The following is a 26,494-nucleotide window of genomic DNA, read 5'->3' as shown; positions in this document are numbered from 1 at the left end:
ATTTTGGCGGGACTCTTCCTCCATTGGCTGTATCTCTGGTTCTGAAGAGGAGACGAGCCTCCCACCCTGTATCTGCAATTAGTGAGTGGAGCCCTTCGGTGTGCTCGGCGGGTAAACTGCTGGGAAGAGGCCTGACCTGTTGGCATGGACATACTGCTCTGTAGTGTTGTGCTGCTCCGGACTGACTGGCAGCAACACTGCAGCCTAGTGACCAGCGGGGCCTCTGCTCCCCTGACAAGGCTCTCTGTCATGCCTGAGAGGTGCAGAGTACTGCTGTATCAGGTGATCAGTCCCACTGTAAAGCATCATAGTGTTTTCCAAACCTCGTTTGACTCCACGTGAGGAGAGTGGAATGTGTGACTGGATCCCCCATTTAGCGGGATGTTAGATGTACAGGTCATTTTGTCAGTGATGGTAGGGGTTCTGGGAGGCTAATGTTGGCTTACCCCAGCCTTACAAGGCCTGGCATTGTGAATGGGTGCTTGGGGAGCTGTAGGAGATGGGCAAGGGGGGGGAGAAGGGTAGAGGGACACTTGGGACATGGGAGGGCCTCCACCATTCCCAAACAAACAATGAAGGACTGTCCATTTTTTTTTTGTATATTTGAGCTGTTCTGGCTATAATAGTCTATTACCAAATATGTCTAAGTCCCTATCTTCTGTGTACCACCCCTACCTTGTCACAACACAGCTGATTTGCTCAAATTCCACAAATGTTCTTTTAACATGGCACACCTGTTAATTGAAATGCATTCCAGGTGACTACCTCATGAAGCTGGTTGAGAGAATTCTAAGAGTGTGCAAAGCTGTCAAGGCAAATGGTGGCTACTTTAAAGAAATCTCAAATATCTATATTTTAATTATCACTTTTTTGGTTCCTACATGATTCTATATGTTTTATTTCATAGCTTTGATTATTCTACAATGTAGAAAATAGTAACAAATACAGAAAAACCCTTGAATGAGTAGGTGTGTCCAAACTTTTGACTGGTGCTGTACATGCATACATTCAGTGTCTTCGGAAAGTATTCACACCCCTTGACTTTTTCCACATTTTGTTACGTTACAGCATTATTCTAATATTGATTGATGAAGAACCATTCATTTCAATCTACACACAATACCCCATAATGACAAAGCGAAAACAGGTTTTCAGACATTTTTGCAAATCTATTCAAAATGTTTAAAAAAAATAGAAATACCTTATTTACGTAAGTAATTCCGACCCTTTGCTATGAGACTCGATTGTGTCGGCAAAGATCTGGAGAAGGTTACTAAAACATTTCTGCAGCATTGAAGAACCTTCCAGAAGGACAGCCATCTCTGCAGCACTCCACCATTCAGGTCTTTATGGTAGAGTGGCCAGACTGAAGCCACTCTTCAGTAAAGGCACATGACAGCCCGCTTGGAGTTTGCCAAAAGGCACCGAAACGAGACTCCGACCATAAGAAACAAGATTCTCGGTCTGATGAAACCAAGATTGAACACTTTGGATTGAATGCCAAGCCATCACATCTGGAGGAAACCTGGCACCATCCCTATTGTGAAGCATAGTAGTAGCCTCACAGCATGATGTTGCCGTTTTTCAGTGGCAGGGACTGGGACACTACTCAGGATTGAGGTGAGCCGGGACTTCAACCTGATCGGACATCTCTGGAGATACCTGAAAATAGCTTTGCAGTGATGCTCCCCATCCAACCTGACAGAACGTGAGAGGATCTGCAAGGAATGGGAGAAGCTCCCCAAATATCGGTGTGCCAAGCTTGTAGCGTCATACCCAAGAAGACTTGATGCTGTAAGATGCTGCAACTAAGATGCTGCAACTAAGTACTGAGTAAAGGGTATGAATACTTATGTAAATGTAAGATTTCTGTTTTTATATTTTTAATACATTTTGCAAACATTTGCTGTCATTATGGGGTATTGTGTGCAGTTTTTTGGGGGAAGAGAACAATTGAATCAATTATAGAGCAAGGCTTTAACATAACAACATTTGGAAAAAGTCAAGGTGTCTGAATACTTGGAGCAGTGATATTCTACATACAGTACACATGAAGGTCAACACAAGCAATCATTTATGATGAAAAAAACACATTTGAAAAAATGGTGTGTGTGTGGTGTGTGTGTGTATATATATATATATAGCGTTTTGGAATAAAACTATTCAAATATACTGTAATGTTAATGCACAAAAAAAGCTTAATTCTTGTTATTTGTTTTGGGTTGGATGGTTCAATAGCCTTACTCCCAACTTGATGGATGGAGATCATTTTCATGTGCTTAACTACAGTACATTGAAAGTTGTTAGTGCAATCTTACCCAGTGAACGCACACACTGATTGAATCGATGTTGTTTCCACGTCATTTCAACAGAACTGTGTTGAACCAACTTTGAATAGACATTGAATTGAGTAGTGGGCTTAGTATTATCTTCTGTTGCCTCATTTCACCATGGAACAACATGACTCCATTGTGTCCTGTGCTAGCTACTAGCTAGCCTATCTGCTGTCCCGGCACACCACCATGACAAGAGGAAGAGGCCAGCCTACTAAAGAGGGCAAATTTGGATCTGGTACCACATTCCTCCCATGATACCCTGAGTCAAGCCTGGAGCTGTAGATGAGCTGGCCCCGCGGCTTGCCACCTCCAGGAATCAGAAAGAAGCACTGCATCTGTTTATATCGTCAGGAAGTGACCACAACAGGATCCCTGTTGAGATGAGTGGGGCCAAAACCAAGCTGCTTTTTCAGAATGCATGGCTTGTCATTAGGCCATTAGGGACAGGATCACCAGTCTGGGTTTCCAGTTGTACACTCTGAGGTTCCTGAGGGTAGCCTTGGTGGGCTGCCTCATCCTGTGTAGGGGATGGGACAGTTACTGTATAGATGTCCATCCTCCAGTATCATGGTTAACATCACTGTGAAACTCACCATGGGCCCCACACTGACCACACTAGGCAGTATGACCTTGGGCAAATGATATGCATCACTAAGCTCTTTATCCAGGGGAGGAAAACCCATCCCTCAATATATCCATTCAACCCATACTGTTCGTCCTGATGGGCAGGCAGGCTCGCAGCAGGCCAGCCTGCACATAAGCCGCTGGTTTTACCCCAGTCTATTTTGGGGGGGTGTGGCGGGTTGGAGTGCAAAACTGTGGTTGTTGCTGTGGAGCAGAGATGGAGGCTTGGCATGCAGCGGTAGGAATATCACTAGATGTTGTTCAAGTAGAGTCAAAAAAATGTACTTGAAATTGCTCTCTCTGCTTTCTTTAGCCCGAGAAAATAATATTCAGAAAGCGTTTCATATCCAAACAGATTGAGAAGATGTCGTCTGACATGAGCTGAGCTGCTGTTTGGCTTGGCAGGCCTGGGGTGTGCTCTCTGACAGGGGCATGTTCTAGACAGTGTGGAGGACTGGTGGTGGAGGGAGTCAAGGGGAAGGGGGGATGTTTTCTCTTCTCCACAGAGTGAGGGCTGTGAAGACAGAGCCTGGCCTTTTCACGTGGGCCCTAGACATTAAGCTGGTGTCCATTGTGGCAACTTGTCAGACAGCATGCCTCTCCTCATCCCCACTGATTGATCAGCACTGTTTTTCTTTTCCCTGAAGTGGAAAAACAATTCTGTAAGTAGTTGTCAAGGTAATCGTGTGGGTAACTGCACCTTCATATATTCGGTCCAGCAGAAACTGACACGTAAGCATGTATTCTCCAGTTTACATTTAGTATGTTTTATCATCTTAAGATAGCTAGGTGGGAAAACCACATCTCAGTCATAGTAAGTACATTTTTCGTCAAACTAGCTATCAGCAAAGTCAGTCCTAGGTGGTTGTTTTTTATGCGGGAAATCAACTTGAGTTTCGTTTAGTGGTTGCCATGGCTCCATTTTGTTTGTCGTAGATCATAATTGTTAGGCTGGTAGACGTTAGGCTGGTACAAATCTAGAGCTGCTCAGTCATAAACTGTAAATGTCCATCCAGTTAAATACTAGCCATGGGATTAATGAGAGAGGGAGCGAGAGCTCTCTAATTAGGGGTCACTAACGATTAGCTTAGTTTAGATAACATTATCACCTCTGACGAGGTGTCCAGAGAAATGAATAATTATTCAACCGACCTAACACACGATTCCCAAATCTTAAATGGTTAGGTTTGCAACTTGGCTGCTGTTTTTCTTCCATGGTGCCTCTCATTGTTATGCAGTGTAAATGAAAGGGTGGATTCTGCCAATAATAAATTAAATGTATCGTGAAGTCCAGCGATTTAACAAAACCATAATGAACTCCAGATGTTTAATGAGTTTGATATGCAGCTCCAGTTGGAGACTTGTGGGGAATTTAATAGGGATGAAAAATGTGTTGCTCATAGCTCCCTCTAAGGATAAATAAACTCTCTCTCGGCCTGGCATCGGTTTCTCACTGTATCTGTGCCTGTTGGCCGACTGCTGGCTGGATGGGTGGGTGGACTGCCCCCCTTATGAGACCACCTATGATCTCACCATCACATGAGTAGGCTTTGCCTTGACACAGGAGTTTGAAGGGAGCTCAAGTTCGGTGTGTGCGAAGCTAGCCACAAAGTTTGGGGGCAATATTAAAGTAATCATCCCCATAAAGACTGATTTATGATCAGAAAGGCCCCTTGTCATCAGGGAGTGTAATGATACTACCTTGATGATGGTAGTAGAACAAACGTGCAAAGTACTATAGCTACCACACAGACAGTTTGTTGGCTGAAAAGATTGCAGTGCCTCACTCAGGTGGGTGTCAGGCTTTCAAGTCCAGCAGCCCTTTAAACATGTTCTCATTGTGACTAAGAAGGGTTCTGCCAGAACTGATATACTGCAACAGCACATGAAGTGGATCTGAAGTCAGCTCACAGACATCTCATTGTCTCGAATGTTCATTTGGCCCCTTAATCTCCTCCATCTGGTTCCTATTCAGAGCTGTCTGCCAGGCTGTGTGGCCCTGACAAGTGGCAGTGTCGCTGTGTCTGTGGGCCGGGGCCCAGCCCGGCTTGGGGTGGGGTGGCTTCCGGGCAGGCCTGTAATTAGTGCTGACGTAATAGAGATCTACTGTAGGGATCTCTGGCACTTGTAAGCTGTGTTATTAATCACTAATGTATAGCCCCTTCCATATTTATCTGTGGGTAGCATGTATGAATGTGTAGCTTATGAATTCTTAACGTACTGTGTATGAACTGTATATGGAGGCCGCTCTGTGGGAGTTCAGCGTGGTTGTATTCTGTCAGTGCAACGTCTGTAGCAGTGCTGATATGGAGGTTCAGTGTGTTTCGACATAGTGGAGGCCCTATGGTTGCTGTGTTATTGGGAATTCACACCCTGCAGTGTCCGAGCACAGCCAGAGTCCACATCCTTCTGAAACGTTCAATCCACCAGCAGTCAGCACTGGTCCTGCCATTATCACTAAGGAAACGTTGATCCTTAATATATGTTGTGTGTAAACATTGGGAATAACTTTCTCTCAAATACTTAGCATGATCATATATCTTATTTACAGTGGTTCCACTCTGAATACTGTAAAGGTGAAGTAGGGGAAGCAGTGACTGAGGATAAAGTATCTCAGGTCTTTACAAGAGTCCTCCATGCATGTACACTGCTGGAGAGGAAATAGGATACAGATCTCTCTCTGCTCCTTCCCAGGACTCCTGCTTCCCCTGGATGATTGTCCCATATTTATGTTCATGTAAAGTATTTTCATACAGCAGTCCCCAAAATAAAGTGATGTGTGCGTCAGCCTGCCTCTGTCTGCTGGCCCATGCCCTGTAATTGAAGCTGCAGGGTGGTAATGATGATGAAGATAATGCACAGTGGCTGCGACTGGAGCCAGACGGAGAGCTCCTCCGCTCCCAGAATGTAAAAGAGATGCCAATGCCCCCGCTTCTCCCATTGGCCCTGTCTGAAACACCTGCCCCCGCTTTATTTCTCCATTTCCTGTTTATTTGCGTCTCCAATCCTAGACTGAGGTGTGTTTTGTCCTTTGTGCTCCCTCTTGCTTGTTCTCTCGCTTGTTTTCACTCACTCCATCCTCCTTCCATGCCCTGGAATTGAGATGCACTATAGCTTGGGTAAGCCTGACAGCATATTTCGGTGGCAAAATAGTAGCAAGGCGAGTGGCATGTGGATTAAATGTTAAGGCCCAATGCAGCCATGTTTCTCTCAAATCATTTCTGGGTAACAAAGTGCCTGAAGCAAGATTTTTGCTCTGAGTGGTCTGAGTGGGGAGGGGAAAATGGAAAACTAGCTGTTATTGGCAGAGGTTGTTGCTCTAACTAATTTACCACCTGGTGATATCACCAGGCAGGCCAAAACTCCTACCAAAACAGGCTGACATTTCAAACCTCACTTATGCTAAAAGGGCATTGTTACAATAACAATTTCACAGTATCATTCCAACCTCAGTGTGTAAATGTATATAAAACACAGGAAAATCACATTGTTGACTGCACTGGGCCTTTAACTTCAGAGTTGGCTTTGAAGTGTTATTTGTCCTGTGCACACCCAGGCTTTGTGCAACAGGCAGACAGCGGTGGTCTCTGGTGATCCGGGGCCAGGCCTGGGAAGGCCTCCTCCCCTGCCAGCCAGTCAACCAGCCAGTCAGAGGAACCAATACTAATTGCCTGTTGATTCTATGTTCCCCTCCTTCTCAACATTCCCAACACCATTCACCTTCTCCAAGACACAGCCATTGTGCCCGGCTGGCGGTGCCCCTCTGCCAGTGAGTGGCCTCCCCTGGGGGCATCCACAGGGGGCATCGCTGCCATTCGAGATGCCATGGCTGCTTTTGTTAAAGGTCAGGAGCACAGAGGATAATAGAAACGTGTTGATGCCCAAACTCCACTGCTTCTCCCGACCAAGCTGCTGAGCCCATCTAAGGTCAACTCAATCACAGCTGTCTGTTTGTTGCTTTTGTTGAACTTTTTTTCATAATTCCTTTAATTCCCCTCTGGCCTCAGATCACAGCTGTGATTAAAGCACTCAATCACTGGGCTGGCTAAAACGTGTCTCTGAAAACATGCCTTCAGTTGTTTGCTGATGCTGACAGAAGACTTCATTGGTGTTCAGATGTTCTGAAAGATGCAACCATCTTAGATTTGGACTCTTACTACTTCATTAGCAAGGTTTATAAAAAGTTGTCCTGAGATGACATGTAGCCATTAGAAAGTATTTCCATAGGAAATGTTTGTCACAAGACTGACATCTTGACTTCTGTAGCTAATAGCAGGAGAAGGGAGAGGGTTTCTGCACTTATTCAAAGATGATATGGAGGGAGTGAACACTGATCGTTGCTGGTAAAAGCTTCCTGGCATTGAGCAGTGATCTACCCAAGCCCTGGAAAAGGAAAAGCTGGACCGTTTGAGAGCAGAGCCATTGTTCAAAGAGCTGCTGAATTGGAAGCGGGTGCTGTTGGTTATGGAGACAGTTCCTGGCTCCACCAGTGCCCATGCCTCAGTCAGCCCCAGGCCTTTTCTGGGGCTGGGAGGTGGGGTGGTTTGGAGTGGGGTGGAGACGCAGCTTTTCCTGGGATTGGCTTCTGAGGGCATTGATGCCAGCTGATGACGAATCTGGACAGGGAGTCGCATCATAAAACTACAGATAATACTGGTTAGGAAAGTTTTTGTAAAGCCATCTTATTCATACCTGCTGTTCACTCCAACTGTATACAATACAGTAGTCATTGAACCACAATAACATCAGCCGTGTGTTTTGTAATGACTTCAGTCTGTTGAAGTATCTCTTTTTTTTCTTCATTCAGCTGCCTTTCTAAACTGCTATTTCTTTTAATGCTCAATCTTTTTTTGTAGCTTATGCTTTTCAATCTTCATTTCACTCTTTTTATTTAGCTAAATACCCCATAGAAAATAAATATTTTGTGTGTTTCTGAAAGCTGCTTAGAATAGGATCTCAGGTGGTCATAGTTAGATGCAGTGCATAGCTTTATAATAAAGTATATTAGTTTGTTGGGATTCCTGACAGTAAAAGTGTCTGGGCTGAGTTATGAGTTGCTCAGAAGTGGACCAGGTGTGCCCTGTGTTCTGCGTGCCCCATGTCCCTGGGGTCAAATTCACTACGAACACACACCGACACCACACAGGAAACCCTTAAACTTGCGTACATGTGCATACCAAACACACGCACAAACGCATGCATGCACACACACACACTGCGTGTACAAAACATAAGGAATACCTTCCTAATATTGAGTTGCACTCCTATTTTGCCTTCAGTACAGCCTCAATTCATCTGGGCATGGACTCTACAAGGTGTCAAGCATTCTACAGGGATGCTGGCCATTGTTGACTCCAGTGCTTCACATGGTTGTGTCAAGTTGGGAGGATGTCCTTTGGGTGGTGGACCATTTTTGATACACACAGGAAACTGTTGAGCGTGAAACCCAGCAGCGTTGCAGTTCTTGACACTCAAACCAGTGCGCCTGGCCCCTACTACCATACTCTGTTCCAAGGCACTTAAATATTTTGTTTTGCCCATTCCTTCTCTGAATGGCACACACACACAATCCGTGTATCAATTGTCTCAAGACTTAAAAATCCTTCAACCTGTCTCCTCCCCTTCATCTACACTGATTTTGAAGTGGATTTAACAAGTGACATCAATAACGGCGCATAGCTTTCACGTGGCCAGTCTGTTATGGAAAAAGCAGGCGTTTCTAATGTTGTTTTTTACCAATGTTGTTTTTTAATATATTTTTTATATATCCAATCAGTCCCATGGCGTCAGGATCTCTAGGGCTCTACTGCTTGGCTGTCACCAATGTTACTCTAGCTCCCTCTTGGGGTCAAATAGAAGCAGTAGCTTCTCATGTGAGCAGTTAGGTAATTCAAGTAGGAAGCATTGTCAGTAAACCATTGACTCCCAGGTAAATAAAGGTGATGAAGTTTGGCATTTTCTCTTTCCCGTCCGAATATAATGGTTCATAACTGCCATGCCTAATTGTGTGAACTGTCGGACATCTGGGGTCCATGATGGAAGTATATGTTGGCTCTCCCCTTCTCTTCAAACGAACAAGGGAGCCAAAGCCAAACATCTGCTCCCATGCAAACAGCATCTCTGTCATCAGGCCTGGGGGCTGAGTCCCAGCTGAGATATAAATAGCAATCAAGAGCTAACAAGGTTGACGCAGGCAGCCTACACATGGAGTTAGGGCTGGGAGATAAATGTGATATTGATTAGGAGGGAGCAGTTAGTAAGAGGACAGGAATGCTGGGTGTGTCTCATGATCACTCCATAGAAACCTGCAATATGGGAGGAGCAGGATTAAAACCATGACAAATCAGAGCATGTATTAGCACCAGTCATGATGACTGGGACAAGCCTTTGCTATGGGCACCAGAATCATAGTGGAGGGGAAAAACACACTCCTGCTGTTGGGAGATGTTTGAGTTTGTACGGTCGTAACTCTACATATTTAGGAAGTGAAGGCTTATAGGTGTGTGTTTTCTATTCTCAACATCTGGGATGTGTATTCAGTAGAGTGAAACATTAGATACTGTAGAACAAAATGAATAGAGCTAATATAAATCCCAGTTCTGCAACTAAAGCGTCAACGTCCTTGACGGCAACAGTGCCTCTTCATCCTCAGGAGGCTGAAGAAATTTGTCTTTGCCTCTAAGACCGTCATGAACTTCTATAGCTGCACCATTGAGAGCATCCTGTCGGGCTGTAGCACCACCTGGTATGGCAATTGCACCGTCCGCAACCACAGGGCTCTCCAGAGGGTGACGCGGTCAGCCCAACGCTTCACTGGGATCACACTGCCTGCCCTCCAGGACCTCTACAGCTCCCGGTGTCACAAGGACCTCAGCCACCCGAGCCACATCCTGTTGCCATCTAGGAGGTGGAGACGGTACAGGTGCAACAAAGCTGGGACAGAGAGACCGATAGAGGCCGTTTATCTCCAGGCCATCAGACTGTTAAACATTCACCACTAGCTGGCCTTCACCCAATATCCTGCCTTGAACCATAGACACTGTCACTAGCCAGCTACTCCCCGATACTCTACTCTGCACCTTAGAGACTGCTGCCCTATCTACAGTGCAATTCCACATTTTGTTACGTTACAGCCTTATTCTAAAATGGATTCAATAGTTTTTCCCCCTTATCAATCTACACACAATACCCCATAATGGCAAAGTAAAAAATGCTTTTTTTCATTTACATAAGTATTCAGACCCTTTACTCAGTACTTTTTTGAAGCACCTTTGGCAGCGATCACAGCCTTGAGTCTACAAGCTGCAAGCTTGGCACACCTGTATTTTGGGAGTTTCTCCCATTCTTCTCTACAGATCCTCTTAAGCTCTTAGGTTGGACAGGGAGCATCGCTGCACAGCTATTTTCAGGTCTCTCGAGATGTTCGATTGGGTTCAAGTCCGGGCTCTGGCTGGGCCACTCATGGACGTTTAGAGACTTGTCCTGAAGCCACTCCTGCGTCATCTTGGCTGTGTGCTTAGGGTCATTGTCCTGTTAGGTGAACCTTTGCCCCAGTCTGAGAACCTGCTCGAGAGCACTCAGGACTTCATCAAGGATCTCTCTGTACTTTGCTCTGTTCATCTTTTCCGACTAGTCTCCCAGTCCCTGCCGCTGAAAAACATCCCCACAGGATGACGCTGCCACCACCATGATTCACCATAGGGATGGTGCCAGGTTTCATCCAGATCTGACGTTTGGCATTCAGGCCTAATAGTTCAATCTTGGTTTCATGGGCTAAGAGACCTTTTACGTGCCTTTTTGTCAAACTACAAGTGGGCTGTCATGTGCTTTTTATTGAGGATTGGCTTCCATCCGACCACTCTACCGTTAAGGCCTGATTGGTGGAGTGCTGCAGAGATGGTTGTTCTTCTGGAAGTTTCTCCCATCTCCACAGAGGAACTCTGGAGCTCTGTCAGAGTGACCATTGGGTTCTTTGTCACCTCCCTGACCTCTGCCCTTCTTCCCTGATTGCTCAGTTTGGCCGGGCGGCCAGCTCTAGGGAGAGTCTTGGTAGTTCCATACTTCTTCCATTTAAGAATGATGGAGGGCACTATGTTCTTGGGTACCTTCAATGCTGCAGAATTGTTTTGCTACCCTTCCCCAGATCTGTGCCGCGACACAATCCTGTCTAAGCTCTACGGACAGTTCTTCGACCTCATGGCTTGGTTTTTGCTCTGACATGCACTTTCAACTGTGTGACCTTATACAGACAGGTGTGTGCCTTTCCAAATCATGTCCAATCAATTTTAATTTACCACAGGTGGACTCCAATCAAGTTGTAGAATCAGCTCAAGGATGATCAATGGAAACAGGATGCACCTGAACTCAATTTCCAGTCTCGTAGCAAAGGGTCTGAATACTTATGTAAATAAGGTATTTCTGCAAACATTTCTAGAAACCTGTTTTTGCATCTCATTATGGGGTATTGTGTGTAGATTGAGGGGTGGGGGGCACAATTTAATCCATTTTAGAATAAGGCTGTAACGTAACAACGTGGAACAAGTCGAGGGGTCTGAATACTTTCCGAATGCACCGTACATAGTCATTAAACACTGGTAACTTTACATACTGTTTTGCCCACTTATGTATATACTGTATTCTAGTCATGGCTTATCCTTCCTATATAACTACTGCTGTACACCTTTTCTTTACACACCATTTTTTATATATATATATATATATACACACACAGTGGGGCAAAAAAGTATTTAGTCAGCCACCAATTGTGCAAGTTCTCCCACTTAAAAAGATGAGAGGCCTGTAATTTTCATCATAGGTACACTTCAACTATGACAGACAAAATGAGGGGAAAAAATCCAGAAAATCACATTGTAGGATTTTTAATGAATTTATTTGCAAATTATGGTGGAAAATAAGTATTTGGTCACCTACGAACAAGCAAGATTTCTGGCTCTCACAGACCTGTAACTTCTTCTTTAAGAGGCTCCTCTGTCCTCCACTCGTTACCTGTATTAATGGCACCTGATTGAACTTGTTATCAGTATTAATGGCACCTGATTGAACTTGTTATCAGTATTAATGGCACCGGTTTGAACTTGTTATCAGTATAAAATAGACCTGTCCACAACCTCAAACAGTCACACTCCAAACTCCACTATGGCCAAGACCAAAGAGCTGTCAAAGGACACCAGAAACAAAATGGTAGACCTGCACCAGGCTGGGAAGACTGAATCTGCAATAGGTAAGCAGCTTGGTTTGAAGAAATCAACTGTGGGAGCAATTATTAGGAAATGGAAGACAAATAAGACCACGGGGCTCCACGCAAGATCTTACCCCGTGGGGTCAAAATGATCACAAGAATGGTGAGCAAAAATCCCAGAACCACACGAGGGGACCTAGTGAATGACCTGCAGAGAGCTGGAACCAAAGTAACAAAGCCTACCATCAGTAACACACTACGCCGCCAGGGACTCAAATCCTGCAGTGCCAGACGTGACCCCCTGCTTAAGCCAGTACATGTCCAGGCTCGTCTGAAGTTTGCTAGAGAGCATTTGGATGATCCAGAAGAAGATTGGGAGAATGTCATATGTTCAGATGTTCTTTTTGGTAAAAACTCAACTCGTTGTGATTGGAGGACAAAGAATGCTGAGTTGCATCCAAAGAACACCATACCTACTGTGAAGCATGGGGGTGGAAGCATCATGCTTTGGGGCTGTTTTTCTGCAAAGGGACCAGGACAACTGATCCTTGTGTAGGAAAGAATGAATGGGACCATGTATCGTGAGATTTTGAGTGAAAACCTTCTTCCATCAGCAAGGGCATTGAACATGAAACGTGGCTGGGTCTTTCAGCATGACAATGATCCCAAACACACCACCCGGGCAACGAAGGAGTGGCTTCGTAAGAAGCATTTCAAGGTCCTGGAGTGGCCTAGCCAGTCTCCAGATCTCAACCCCATAGAAAACCAAAATACCAGCAACAGTGTGTGAAATGAAAACCTTGTGAAGACTTACAGAAAACGTTTGACCTCTGTCATTGCCAACAAAGGGTATATAACAAAGTATTGAGAAACTTTTATTATTGACCAAATACTTATTTTCCACTATAATTTGCAAAAAAATTCATTAAAAATCCAACAATGTGATTTTCTGGATTTTTTTCCTCATTTTTGTCTGTCATAGTTGAAGTGTACCTATGATGAAAATTACAGGCCTCATCTTTTTAAGTGGGAGAACTTGCACAATTGGTGGCTGACTAAATACTTTTTTTGCCCCACTGTGTGTGTGTGCACATACATACACACATACATGCATACATGCATGCATACATACATACATACATACATACATACATACATACATACATACATACATACATACATACATACATACATACATACATACATACATACATACATACAGTGCCCTCCATAATTATTACTCCAAGTTTGGATTTGAAATTTTAAAAAATGACTATGGGGTTAAGTGCAGACTGACCGCTTTTCATTTGAGGGTGTTTTCATCTATATCGGGTGAACCGTTTAGAAATCAAACTTTGACTACAAATTTGTTGGATGCATTTGCTCATTGTTTTGGTTGTTTCAGAATATTTTGTGAATAATGCATGTCATTTTGGAGTCACTTTTATTGTAAATAAGAATATAATTTGTGTTAAACACTTCTACATTGTGGATGCTACCTTGATTACGGATAATCCTGAATGAATTGGGAATAACGAGTGAGAAAGTTAGACACAAATCACACCCCCAAGACATGGTAACCTCTCACCTTTTTAATAACAGCAGAGGTTAACCTTTTGGAGGGGGGTATGATACGTGTGTGTTTAACTTTCTCACTCAATATTATTCACGATTCATTCAGGATTATTTGTGATCATGGTAGCATCAACATTCATGTAGAGATGTTTACGATTTAAAGTGACTCCAAAATAACACATGATTTACCATTTAATTTCTATTGGGCAGAAAATAATCTGAAACACAAGTTTATAGAGTCACAAACTTGATGTGGTCCTTGTGTGCTGTGAATATGTGACCAAATACTAAACGTTTGACTACTTTAATACACATGTATGTGAATTTGTCCCAATACTTTTGCTCGTCTAAAATGTGGGGGACTACTGTATGTTTCACTTGATATGGATGAAAATACCATCCAATTAAAGCTGACAGTCTGCACTTTAACGTCATAGTCATTGTTTGATTTCAAATCCACATTTTTGATGGGCAGAACCAAAAGAAGAAAAAATGCTTTACTGTCCCAATAATTAGAGGGGACTGTATATTCCGGACTCTTGCTCATTCTGATATTTCCTTCTTTTTACTTTTTGGATAATGTGTTTTTTGTTTTGCTAGGTATTATTGTAATACTGCGATAACATCTGCTAATCTGTGTACGCAATCAATAAATGTTCATTTGATTTGACTGTTCCACACAAGACATTTCTTTCTGAATGCTCTTAGGGTGCCCACCTGAAAAGGTAGTTTCTGTCACCTGTTCATATAGAGCTCTCCGTATGTGACCTTGACTGGCCCTATTCATGTGTCCAGCTCTTTTTTTTCTCTCTCTCTTTTGAGTTATGCTGGTGCTTTCTCAGTTTACAACATTCTCTTCAATGCCCTTGATGACGCAAACATTAATACAATTCCTGGCATTCGAATGAACATAGCTCTTTTTTTTTATCTGACTGCTTTATGGCGATATTCCATCACATGGTTCTTTCTCATGGTCTCGTCAGATTGCACAACTCTGTAAACTCATTCTACTCTATAAAGTACACTGCTCAAAAAAATAAAGGGAACACTAAAATAACACATCCAAGATCTGAATGAATGAAATATTCTTATTAAATACTTTTATCTTTACATAGTTGAATGTGCTGACAACATAATCACACAAATTATCAATGGAAATCAAATTTGTCAACCCATGGAGGTCTGGATTTGGAGTCCCACTCAAAATTAAAGTGGAAAACCACACTACAGGCTGATCCAACTTTGATGTAATGTCCTTAAAACAAGTCAAAATGAGGCTCAGTAGTGTGTGTGGCCTCTACGTGCCTGTATGACCTCCCTGCAACGCCTGGGCATGCTCCTGATGAGGTGGCGGATGGTCTCCTGAGGGATCTCCTCCCAGACCTGGACTAAAGCATCCGCCAACACCTGGACAGTCTGGTAAACCTTGCGTTGGTGGATGGAGCGAGACATGATGTCCCAGATGTGCTCAATTGGATTCAGGTCTGGGGAACGGGCGGGCCAGTCCATAGCATCAATGCCTTCCTCTTGAAGGAACTGCTCACACACCCCAGCCACATGAGGTCTAGCATTGTCTTGCATTAGGAGGAACCCAGGGCCAACCGCACCAGCATATGGTCTCACAAGGGGTCTAAGGATCTCGTCTCGGTACCTAATGGCAGTCAGGCTACCTCTGGCGAGCACATGGAGGGCTGTGCGGCCCCCCTCCCCCAAAGAAATGCCACCCCACACCATGACTGACCCACCACCAAAACCGGTCATGCTGGAGGATGTTGCAGGCAGAAGAACGTTCTCCACGGCGTCTCCAGACTGTCACGTCTGTCACATGTGCTCAGTGTGAACCTGCTTTCATCTGTGAAGAGCACAGGGCGCCAGTGGCGAATTTGCCAATCTTGGTGTTTTCTGGCAAATGCCAAACGTCCTGCACAGTGTTGGGCTGTAAAGCACAACCCCCACCTGTGGACGTTGGGCCCTCATACCACCCCCATGGAGTCTGTTTCTGACCGTTTGAGCAGACACATGCACATTTGTGGCCTGCTGGAGGTCATTTTGCAGTGCTCTGGCAGTGCTCCTCCTGCTTCTCCTTGCACAAAGGCGGAGGTAGCGGTCCTGCCGCTGGGTTGTTGCCCTCCTAAGGCCTCCTCCACGTCTCCTGATGTACTGGCCTGTCTCCTGGTAGCGCCTCCATGCTCTGGACACTACGCTGACACACAGCAAATCTTCTTGCCACAGCTCGCATTGATCCTGGTTGAGCTGCACTACCTGAGCCACCTGTGTGGGTTGTAGACTCAGTCTCATGCTACCACTAGAGTGAAAGCACCCCCAGAATTCAAAAGTGACCAAAACATCAGTCAGGAAGCATAGGAACTGAGAAGTGGTCTGTGGTCACCACCTGCAGAACCACTCCTTTATTGGGGGTGTCTTGCTAATTGCCTATAATTTCCACCTGTTGTCTATTCCATTTGCACAACAGCATGTGAAATTTATTGTCAATCAGTGTTGCTTCCTAAGTGGACAGTTTGATTTCACAGAAGTGTGATTGACTTGGAGTTACATTGTTGTTTAAGTGTTCCCTTTATTTTTTTGAGCAGTGTATATGTCTGGGTTTCAGCATCTACAGGTGGTTTGGCTGAACATCGGACCAGTCTGACATCCTATTAATCTCGCTCTGTCTCCCCAGGAGTTCTCCTCTTCAGACTTCAGGAGTAACTCTGTGTCCAGTCGAACGCCCACCCCTCCAGGATGCTACTCGCCCAACAGCCCTGTCGACTGCGAGCTGTCTGTCTCCCCCAGGCGCAGGTAAGGACCGTCTCTCACCCATCCGCTCCTAGCGATCTACCATGGGGTACACTACACATTTAACAACTCTGTCGAACTAGAAATAATTACGGCTACGGGTAAATCAAACTCCTATAGCAATTCAGTGGAACATGTAAAAAAAAACGTAAGACTGCACTTAGTGAGGGCAAAAAAGTGTTTGATCCTCTGCTGATTTTGTACGTTTGCCCACTGACAAAGAAATGATAAGTCTATATTTTAATGGTAGGTTTATTTGAACAGTGAGAGACAGAATAACAACAAAAAAATACAGAAAAACGCATGTCAAAAATGCGCTGCAGGATTTGTCCTTCACGGCGTAGTGTGTTACCAATTGTTTTCTTGGTGACTTTGGTCCCAGCTGCCTTGAGATCATTGACAAGATCCTCCTGTGTAGTTCTGGGCTGATTTCCTCACCGTTCTCATGATCATTGCAACTCCACGAGGTGAGATCTTGCATGGAGCCCCAGAGCCCCAGGCTAATCGCACCAACTGTTGCCACCTTCTCACCAAGCTGCTTGGTGATGGTTTTGTTGCCCATTCCAGCCTTGTGTAGGTCTACAATCTTGTCCCTGACATCCTTGGAGAGCTCTTTGGTCTTGGCCATGGTTGAGAGTTTGGATTCTGATTGATTGCTTCTCTGGACAGGTGTCTTTTGTACAGGTAACAAGCTGAGATTAGGAGCACTCCCTTTAAGAGTGTGCTCCTAATCTCATTTTGTTACCTGTATAAAAGACACCTGGGAGCCAGAAATCTTTCTGATTGAGATGTGGTCAAATACTTATTTCCCTCATTAAAATGCTAATCAATTTATAACATTATTGACATGCGTTTATCTGGATTTTTGTTGTTGTTTTTCTGTCTCACTGTTCAAATAAACCTACCATTTTAAAATTATAGATTGATAATTTCTTTGTCAGTTGGAAAATGTACAAAAATCAGCAGGGGATCAAATATTTTTTCCCTCACTGTAGCAAACCACAAAAGATGTGGCTGATATTTGCAGCAAATGCTGTCTTGGCACTACAAGTCGGACTCTTTCAATGTGTGTTGGAGGATTCATCTGTGAAATAACCCTGACTTTATCATATTCAGGTTTAGATTGTACCTTACGCTGAGAGTCATTGCTCCCACAGTGCTATTTACTCAACAGTGAAGAAGACCAGCTAGAGGAAAGTAGAGATTCTTCAAACCGGTTCAACTGTTCCTAAGAACCTCTCAGGTCATCTGTTTTAGCCATACTCATTGTTCCCTACTCCTGGAGAGGTTGGAGCGTGTCTGTGTGCAGTTCTTTAGGAACCTTTCTATTCTGCTAGGGTTTACTTTGGCTTATTTCCTCTGGCTACTCCGGCAGGCCCTGTAATGTGACAGGATATCAATCAAATCAAACTATTTGTCACATGCGCCGAATACCACAAGTGTAGACTTTACTGTGAAATGCTTACTTTACAAGCCCTTAACAAACAGTGCAGTTCAAGAAGAAGAAAAGATTTACCAACTAGACTCAAATAAAAAGAAACAATAACGTGGCTATACACAGGGGGCACCGGTACCGAGTCAGCGTGCGGGGGTACAGGCTAGTTGAGGTAATCTGGACATGTAGGTGGGGGTGAAGTGACTATGCATAGGTAACAAACACAGCGAGTAGCAGTAGTGTACCAAGGGGGGGGGGGTCAATGTAAATTGTTCAGTGGTGATTTTTATGAATTGTTCAGCAGTCTTATGGCTTGGGGGTAGAAGCTGGTGAGGAGCCTTTTGGTCCTAGACTTGGCACTCCGGTACTGCTTGCTGTGCGGTAGCAGTGAAAACCGTCTAACTTGGGTGGCTGGAGTCTCTGACAATTTTATGAGCTTTCCTCTGACACCGCCTATTATATAGGTCCTGGATAGCAGGGAGCTTGGCCCCAGTGATATACTGGGCCATTCGCACTACCCTCTGTAGCGCCTTACGGTCAGATGTTGAGCAGTTGCCATACCAGGCAGTGATGCAACCGGTAAGGATGCTCTCGATGGTGCACCTGTAGAACCTTTTGACAATCTGGGGACCCATGCCAAATCTTTTCAGTCACCTGAGGGGGAAAAGGTTTTGTTGTGACCTATTCACGACTGTCTTGGTATGTTTGGACCATGATAGTTTGTTGGTGATGTGGACACCAAGGAACCTAACTCTCGACCCGCTCCACTACAGTCCCGTCGATGATAATGGGGGCCTGTTCGGCACGCCTTTTCCTGTAGTCCACGATCAGCTCCTTTTTGTCTTGCTCACATTGATGGAGAGGTTGTTGTCCTGGCACCACACTGCCAGTTCTCTGTACTCCTCCCTATAGGCCATCTTATCGTTGTCGGTGATCAGGCCTACCAATGTTGTGTCGTCACCAAACTTAATGATGGTGTTGGAGTCGTGTTTGGCCTCGCATTCGTGGGTGAACAGGGAGGACAGCAGGGGACTATGTACACACCCCTGAGGAGCCCCAGTGTTAAGGATCAGTGTGGCAGATGTGTTGTTGCCTACTCTTACCACCTGGGGGCAGCCTGTCAGGAAGTCCAGGATCCAGTTGCAGAGGAAGGTGTTTAGTCCCAGAATCCTTCGCTTAGTGATGAGCTTCGTGGGCACTATGGTGTTGACTACAGCTCAGCGTTCAATGAGCAGCATTCTCACATAGGTGTTCCTTTTGTCCAGGTGAGAAAGGGCAGTGTGGAGAGCGATTGAGATTGCGTCATCTGTGGATCTTTTGGGGTGGTATGCGAATTGGAGTGGGTCTAGGGTGTCCGGGAGGATGCTGTTGATGTGAGCCATGACCAGCCTTTCAAAGCACTTCATGGCTACGGACGTGAGTGCCACGGGTCGGTAATCATTTAGGCAGGTTACCTTCGCTTCCTTGGGCACAGGGACTATGGTGGTCTGCTTGAAACATGTAGGTATTACAGACTCTGCCAGGGAGAGGTTGAAAATGTCTGAAGACACTTGACAGTTTGTCCACACATGCTTTGAGTACACGTCCTGGTAATCCGTCTGGCCCAGCGGCTTTGTGAACGTTGACCCGTTTAAAGATTTTGTTCACAATGGTTACCAAGAGCGTTTTCACACAGTCATCCAGAACAGCTGGTGCTCTCGTGCGTACTTCAGTGTTGCTTGTCTCGACGCGAGCATAAGGTATTTAGCTCGTCTGGTAGGCTTGCGACACTGGCCAACTCGCGTCTGGGTTTCCCTTTTGTAGTCAGTAATAGTTTTCAAGCCCTACCACATCTGACTGACGTCAGAGCCGGTATAGTAGGATTCAATCTTAATCCTGTATTGACACTTTGCTTGTTTGATGGTTCGTCTGAGGGAATAGTGGGATTTCTTATAAGCGTCCGGATTAGTCTCCGGCTCCTTGAAGGCGGCAGCTCTAGCCTTTAGCTCTATGCGGATATTGTCTGTAATCCATGGCTTCTGGTTGGGATATGTACTTACAGTCACTGGGGACGACGTCATCGATGCACTTATTGATGAAGCCGATGACTGAGGTGGTGTCATCTTCAATGCCATTGGATGAATCCCGGAACATATTCCAGTCTGTGCTAGCAAAACAGTCCTGTAGTGTAGCATCTGCATCATCTGACCACTTCCGTATTGAGCTAGTCACTGGTACTTCCTGCTTTAGTTTTTGCTTGTAAGCAGGAATCAGGAGGATATAATGGTCAGATTTGCTAAATGGAGGGTGGGGGAGAGCTTTGTATACATCTGTGTGTGGAGTAAAGGTGGTCTAGGATTTATTTTTATTTTTTTCCTGGTTGCACATGTGACAAGCTGGTAAAAAATTGGGTAAAACTGATTTAAGCATCAGACCCAGCTCTTACTATTATCCCCCCAAATGTCTTATTTCACTTCCTCCCCTAATTGGCCCCCCACTCTGTAGTCCCCAGCCTACACACCAAGCCTCCCCCCACCCCCTCCCACTCAGCCAATCACAGGCTTAGAGACACCCCCTGAAACGACTCTTTTTTTTCTCTCCAGTCCAATGAGTGGCAGTCAAAAGGCACAGCTTTTAGTCCGAAACTCGCTCTTCTCCTGTGTCTGGTCTGATGTAGATAAAGATGTGTGCCTTTGCTTGCTGGGTTACCACAGCTTAGGATAGATAGGCGTGCAGCCAGGAACAACTGTTTATCCGAAAGCAAAGATTGGCTAGCTGTAAAGGAATTCTCCTCTCTTTGTTCCCTCATTGTTTCTGAGGTGAGTTGTCTGACTTTTATTGTATTTGGTCATGAGTTTAGGGAACACTGGCTTTGATTTAGTATGTGTTTTTAAATGATAGGAAGCAATGGTAAACAACACCAACGCTCTTATTGTTCTCACTTTGGAGAATGCTGTTGGAGCTGACAGCATCTGTTTTGACTGAGGATTCTTTACCAGCCTGTAATCAGGATATCTCTGTGGCTGTGGAAACATGAAAAGGTGGCTTTTTCCATGAACCCATTTCTAGAGCGGTTTCTTAAATACATTCAAACTGTTGTGAAAACTTGCAGTACTACATGAAAGCTAGCTGACAAAATTATTTTCAGGAGTATCAGTATGCATACATAAATTATGATATAGATTAGGCATGTTTCCACTTTCCTCAAGTTATGGCTATTTATGTAACTGATCTCCCTCTATATTGTATTTTGCCATTCGCTGTTCGGACGTGCTATTCATTTGTGCTCTTAGTACATTTGACCCAGTATTTCCATTGGTTTGAAGATGTGATGTCAATAATAAGTGAAATGGTTTGAGCAGGGTGGAGTGTAGCATGAGTTGGACTTGGAGGGTGTGTTTTGGGAGTCTGTTTTAAATTTGAACCATGTTCTGTGATGTAAAAGGTCTGAGCATTGGGTTCACTTGGAGATTTATTGTCTCGTTGTTTTGCCTTCTCCTGTTTCAGCCATGTTACGTCACTGGGACCTAAGTTCCAAATGCTGATGAAAGGCAGGCACAAACTGCAGTCCACACACGTACATTAAATGCTATGAAATAATCTCTCAATCTTGATAGTGCCCCAAACAGTCTTAGCCATGGAAAAAAATTATCATTCACATGGTATTTTCATAGATTTGACCAGCATAGGAGAAAGTTATATGGTCAATATTTTGGCAGACACACTGTAACCTGGCATATGAGAACAGAGTGCTAGATCCAGCTGATGTGTGTTGGTTGACATCTACTGACAGCTTAGCAGGGATGTTCTGCTCAATTGGCTGCAGGTGAATGGCAACACACCGCACCTGGGGACTTGAAGGTCTGTCTGACCGGTTTTCACTTTTCACACAACCTGACTGACTGAAAGGCTCCCTCCAGGCAAACAATGTTGACTAGAGCATTGTATGGGGGTGGGTGTGTGTGTGTGTGTGTGTGTGTGTGTGTGTGTGTGTCCGTGTTTACATTTTACTGTCATCTTTCGTACCATTTCTTTTTTTTTCTCAGTTGACAGGCGGCGACAAAGATAACAATTGCAACCACACACAGTTACTATGGCATGAATAATAAAGTGAACCACTTTTCCGTTCCACCACCCCAGTAGCTAAGAATGTGCTGCTCATAAACCTGTAAGTGCAGTGCTACTGTGCTGCTGCTAATCTGCTAATTAGCTAGGCATCAGAGAAACTACCCTGAGGTGTCAACTCTCTGTAGGCTATTTCCCACCACAAGCACTCTTATTGGTCCAAAGTAGTCACACCATGAATTGTTCTCTTGCTTCAAATCTAAAAGGTGGTCCATTTGGCTCTAGTGGCTTATAAATATAGTGATTGTGTGAGAGGGAGGGATAGTGGTACATGATAGAAATATCACATCTCTGTGATTAAAAAAAAATATATATATATTATTTTTTCATCCAGAAATGTCTGCAGTCAAACAGCAGGATTCCCCACTTTTATTTGGCCAAACATGGCTGCTGTGGTGGTGGGTATCAGGAAAGGTTTAGCCACAGTGCTACTTTACTTGAAATAACATTGGCTTTCTAAAGTCAGCCATTCGCTGGAATGCCCTCACCTCAATACCCAAACACTGCACCAATAATGTATGCTAGTTAGTTGATATCATGGCATCTTCTAAATTATTATGTCTTCAGCAGGTCGTGCTGTACGCAGATAGGAAGGTGATACAGCTCCGTTGTGAGTGTGTAGGGTGAGATTAGAGGCTGGTTTGGCAACTTGCCTGCAGTATGCAATGTAGACTTTTGGCTTGAAGGTCAGTCACAAAGCTGACTGCTGCCACTGGCTTAATTTCCTCTGGGGTTGTTCCAACTCAAAAAGCACAAGAAAGAGGATTTCGACATCCACCAGCTCAGATTGTTCTGAAATCATTTATTTTAAAAACAAATAAGATTAGCATTCCTGCAACTTTTTTAAAAATATATAATTGGATCTCTGAAGTTAAGCTTATTGAGTGCATCCAAATGTGCTATTTTTAATAATAGGATTCATATTCAGTAAATATAGTACCTAACATCTGATTTGGACCGAACTTTTTATTTCTAACACTGAGTAAGACATGAGTCCAAGGGAGTGGTCAAAAGCCACCCACACACTCAACAATGAGTATATAGTATCAGTTCTCTGTCTGCCAAGTTGTATGTAGCAGCTGCTGGCAGTATTGTTTCTTAATCCTATGCTATGTCCCCCCCCCCCCCCGTTCAGAGAAATTAGTCATTGAAGTTGTTAGGTGTATGTCCCATCCTACATCCAGGTGCTAACGATGGCGGGTGTCCATGGCTTGCTGAAATGACATGGAACAACCCTCTGGATTATCTCAAACCAACCACACATACATCCTCCACAATGTACCTTAAACATATACACGGAATGTACATATGTAGCTACATAGATGTGACAGATTGTACATGGAGCGTACATAGATATGGATTGGCTGAATAATCTATTGGAGTGGTTACGTAATCGGTAATGGCTACATCCCCTCTTTCTCTCCCACAGCAGTTCCAGCTCTGACTTTACCATGCAGAGGTTTGACCGGGATTCAGAAGTCTACAAGATGATCCAGGAGAACAAGGAGTCTCGCACGGCTCCTCGACAGTCCAACACCTTCCGCATGCTGCAGGAGGTTCTGGAGGCCGATGAGAAGGGTGAGCAGAGCTTCCCATAAACGCACTCGTCATCACTCGGCCTCTGTGTCAGGCTGCATTTCTGTTGTAATAAACAGCTGTGTGGGACGGACTGGAGCCATAAGTGTTTTGCTTTCATCTCCGTCCCGTTTGAGACCAATTTGATGGGTCTACGGGATGTCAACTCTGAGGTGGATAGAGGTCATTTACTGAATTGTTTCATCAAACTTTTATTCTGTCTGGCTACTAAGACGGTTATTTGATATCGATAGATATATCTGGCCATAACCTGGCCCAGAGCTGACTTAGCGAATTGTTTTTGATGGAGAGCAGTGTGAGTGTTGTTTTTACTTTGCTTAGAGGACTGGCAAAGAAAACAAGCGAGCTGGTAATAAGAGTTTTATGAAGCGATAACGACCAGTGTGTGGACACTGTTCACACCGGGTCATAAAGTGGTGTTCAGACAAGCAGTGTCTCCTACCGGATGCACAGACCTGACACAAGGCAGTAAAGAAGAAAAAGTGATGTGATAACCAGGCTGACAGAGGCATAACTCTGCCTTGATTCCCTGTGTGTGTGTGTGTGTGTGTGTGTGTGTGTGTGTGTGTGTGTGTGTGTGTGAATCCATCTGCTATTTGCTCTGACTGACTGTGCTCTACTTTGTTGTTTTATGCAGAGGCAGCTGTGCGGTTCCCAGGGCTCTCCCCCAAAACCACCCCCCCAAAACCAACATCTCCCGGGGGTGGAGTCCCCAAGTACCACACCTGTGAGAAGTGTGGCATCAGCATTGTGTAAGTCCATAATGACACGACACCTGTTGTGATATGTTTTCTCTGTCCACAGGAGTAACTAGAAGTGTCATTGCGTAACAGATTAATAAGCAACTGACGAATACAAGCTCTGACAATGATAACTTGCCCTACGGTGCAGGATGTTCCTCATAAACACAGAGGAGCTGAATTAACGAGCCTTACCGTAGTGTTTGTGTACATAATGTAGAAAGATTAAAAGGTTCCGAAACAATGTTTTCGTTTATGACTGTGTCCATCTGTCTGCAGTACACAGGCGGTGCGCATCATGGACGACCGCTTCCGCCACCCAGAGTGCTACACCTGTTCTACACCAGAGTGCGGTCTCAACCTGAAGATGCGAGGTCACTTCTGGGTGGGAGAGGAGATGTTCTGTGAGAAGCATGCCCACGAGAATTACCAGGGCCTGGGCACTACCCCACGTGCCACCATCTCGCCCCGCCACTGAGGCTCCGTGACACCAAGCTTCCCCTCCCCTGGACCTCTGAGGGCTGGCACCCCACCTCTTACTGACTCACAGCGATAGACCATGGGCTAGGGAACAGGAGTGGGAGCTTCAGATGTTACAGCATTTCTATAGCATTTAACTATACTCTGCAGTTCTAGCATTCAGCTACTTACCTTTCCTGTAATTGGATGAGATTTGGATGGAACATTGTTTTCCCAGGCCCTCCTGGTTTAGGGTCATTGTTAGCTCTAATGTACAGCTGTATCTTATTCAGACCACTTAGTAGGTTACGCCTGCCACATTCACACCAACCTATTACACAACAGGACTGGTTTCCTGCTGTTGTATGGATCAGATCAATGATGGAGCGTAACATTTAATCCTTTAAATCACATTGAATCTCCTGCTGACCCATTCAGAAGAATGGAAACCAACTCTTCATTTGAATTACATGGTGTCTGAAAAACAAGACAAACTACAAAGGGGGTCATTTCATCTACATCAAAGTTTGTGTGTGTTCAACTTGAGCAAGAGTTCTGATAATTCCTTTTGAAGTGATGGTTTAATAAGTGCCTGAATTGCTGCCATTTCCCCTGCTACTGGTTTCACTATTGAAATGTTTTAGTGGATTCATCTCTCCAGCCAGAAGCCTGTTTGTTTTCCTTTTGCAATTTAGTTGGAATGATAAAATACTTACTTGCTTTCTTATTGCTTTTTGTTGGATAGGGGAATATAAAGATACATGTGATATATAATTAAAATGTTTTGTAAATGTTTCTTTGATAGAACAATATACAGTACCATATTATAGGACGTCTGAAGGCATGCGTGGGCACAGGGTTGCATGACTTGTATATCTTTTTTAGTGTGAAGAGGTTTGCTGATGCTATTACTGTATATTCTGTTTCTTCACAGCAGCACCCAGAGAGCAACACTAGAATGTTATTTTCATGTCACAGTTAATAAAAACACATCAAATTACGGTTGCTCTTTTTTTTTTATACATATATATATAATGCATACACTGAGTATACAAACATTAAGAACACCTAGAGCAGGCATGGCATAGACTAACCTGTTGAATCCAGGTGAAAGCTATGATCCCTTATTGATGTCACTTGTTAAATCCACTTCAATCAGATGAAGGGGAGGAAACTGGTTAAAGAAGGATGTTGAAGCCTTGACAGTTGAGACCGTATGTGTGCCATTCAGAGAGTGAATGGGAAATACAAAAGATTTAAGTGTCTTTGAACGGGGCATGGTAGTAGGGGCCAGGCCCACCGATTTGTGTGTGTCAAGAACTGCAACACTGCTGGGATTTTCATGCTCAGTTTCCCATGTGTATCAAGAATGGTCCACCACCCAAAGGACATCAAGCCCACTTGACACACCTGTGAAAAGCACATGAGTCAACATGTCCCAGCATCCCTTTTCACACCTTTGAGTCCATGCCCTGACGAATTGGGGCTGTTCTGAGAGTAAATGGGGGGGGGGGGGGGGGCTGCAACTCAATATTAGGAATGTGTCCTAATGTTTGGTATAGTGTGTGTGTGTGTGTGTATGTATATATATATATATATATATATATATATATATATATATACACACAAA

At 44.3% G+C, this 26,494-nt stretch overlaps 1 protein-coding gene across 5 annotated transcripts in view; it reads left to right on the top strand.

The window, feature by feature from the left end:
• The window catches only part of LOC115140039 (PDZ and LIM domain protein 2-like), a 61,411-nt gene extending 35,547 nt beyond the window's left edge, over positions 1 to 25,864 (top strand). For 4 of the 5 annotated variants that reach the window (XM_029678062.2, XM_029678065.2, XM_029678063.1 and 1 more), the window contains 4 exons: positions 16,415 to 16,533; positions 23,499 to 23,647; positions 24,303 to 24,417; positions 24,685 to 25,864. In XM_029678062.2, coding sequence (XP_029533922.1) covers positions 16,415 to 16,533; positions 23,499 to 23,647; positions 24,303 to 24,417; positions 24,685 to 24,883 — 582 coding nt within the window. In that variant the 3' untranslated portion in view covers positions 24,884 to 25,864. The remainder of the gene's footprint in view (positions 1 to 16,414; positions 16,534 to 23,498; positions 23,648 to 24,302; positions 24,418 to 24,684) is intronic. The other variant, XM_029678064.2, reaches the window with a different exon arrangement.
• The last annotated feature ends 630 nt before the right edge of the window (positions 25,865 to 26,494 follow it).

Source organism: Oncorhynchus nerka, linkage group LG13 (genome assembly GCF_034236695.1).
Source record: "Oncorhynchus nerka isolate Pitt River linkage group LG13, Oner_Uvic_2.0, whole genome shotgun sequence".
Taxonomy (NCBI): Eukaryota; Metazoa; Chordata; class Actinopteri; order Salmoniformes; family Salmonidae; genus Oncorhynchus; species Oncorhynchus nerka.
Note: the sequence above shows the minus strand (reverse complement) of the source record. Positions and strands in the feature narration are given on the sequence as shown.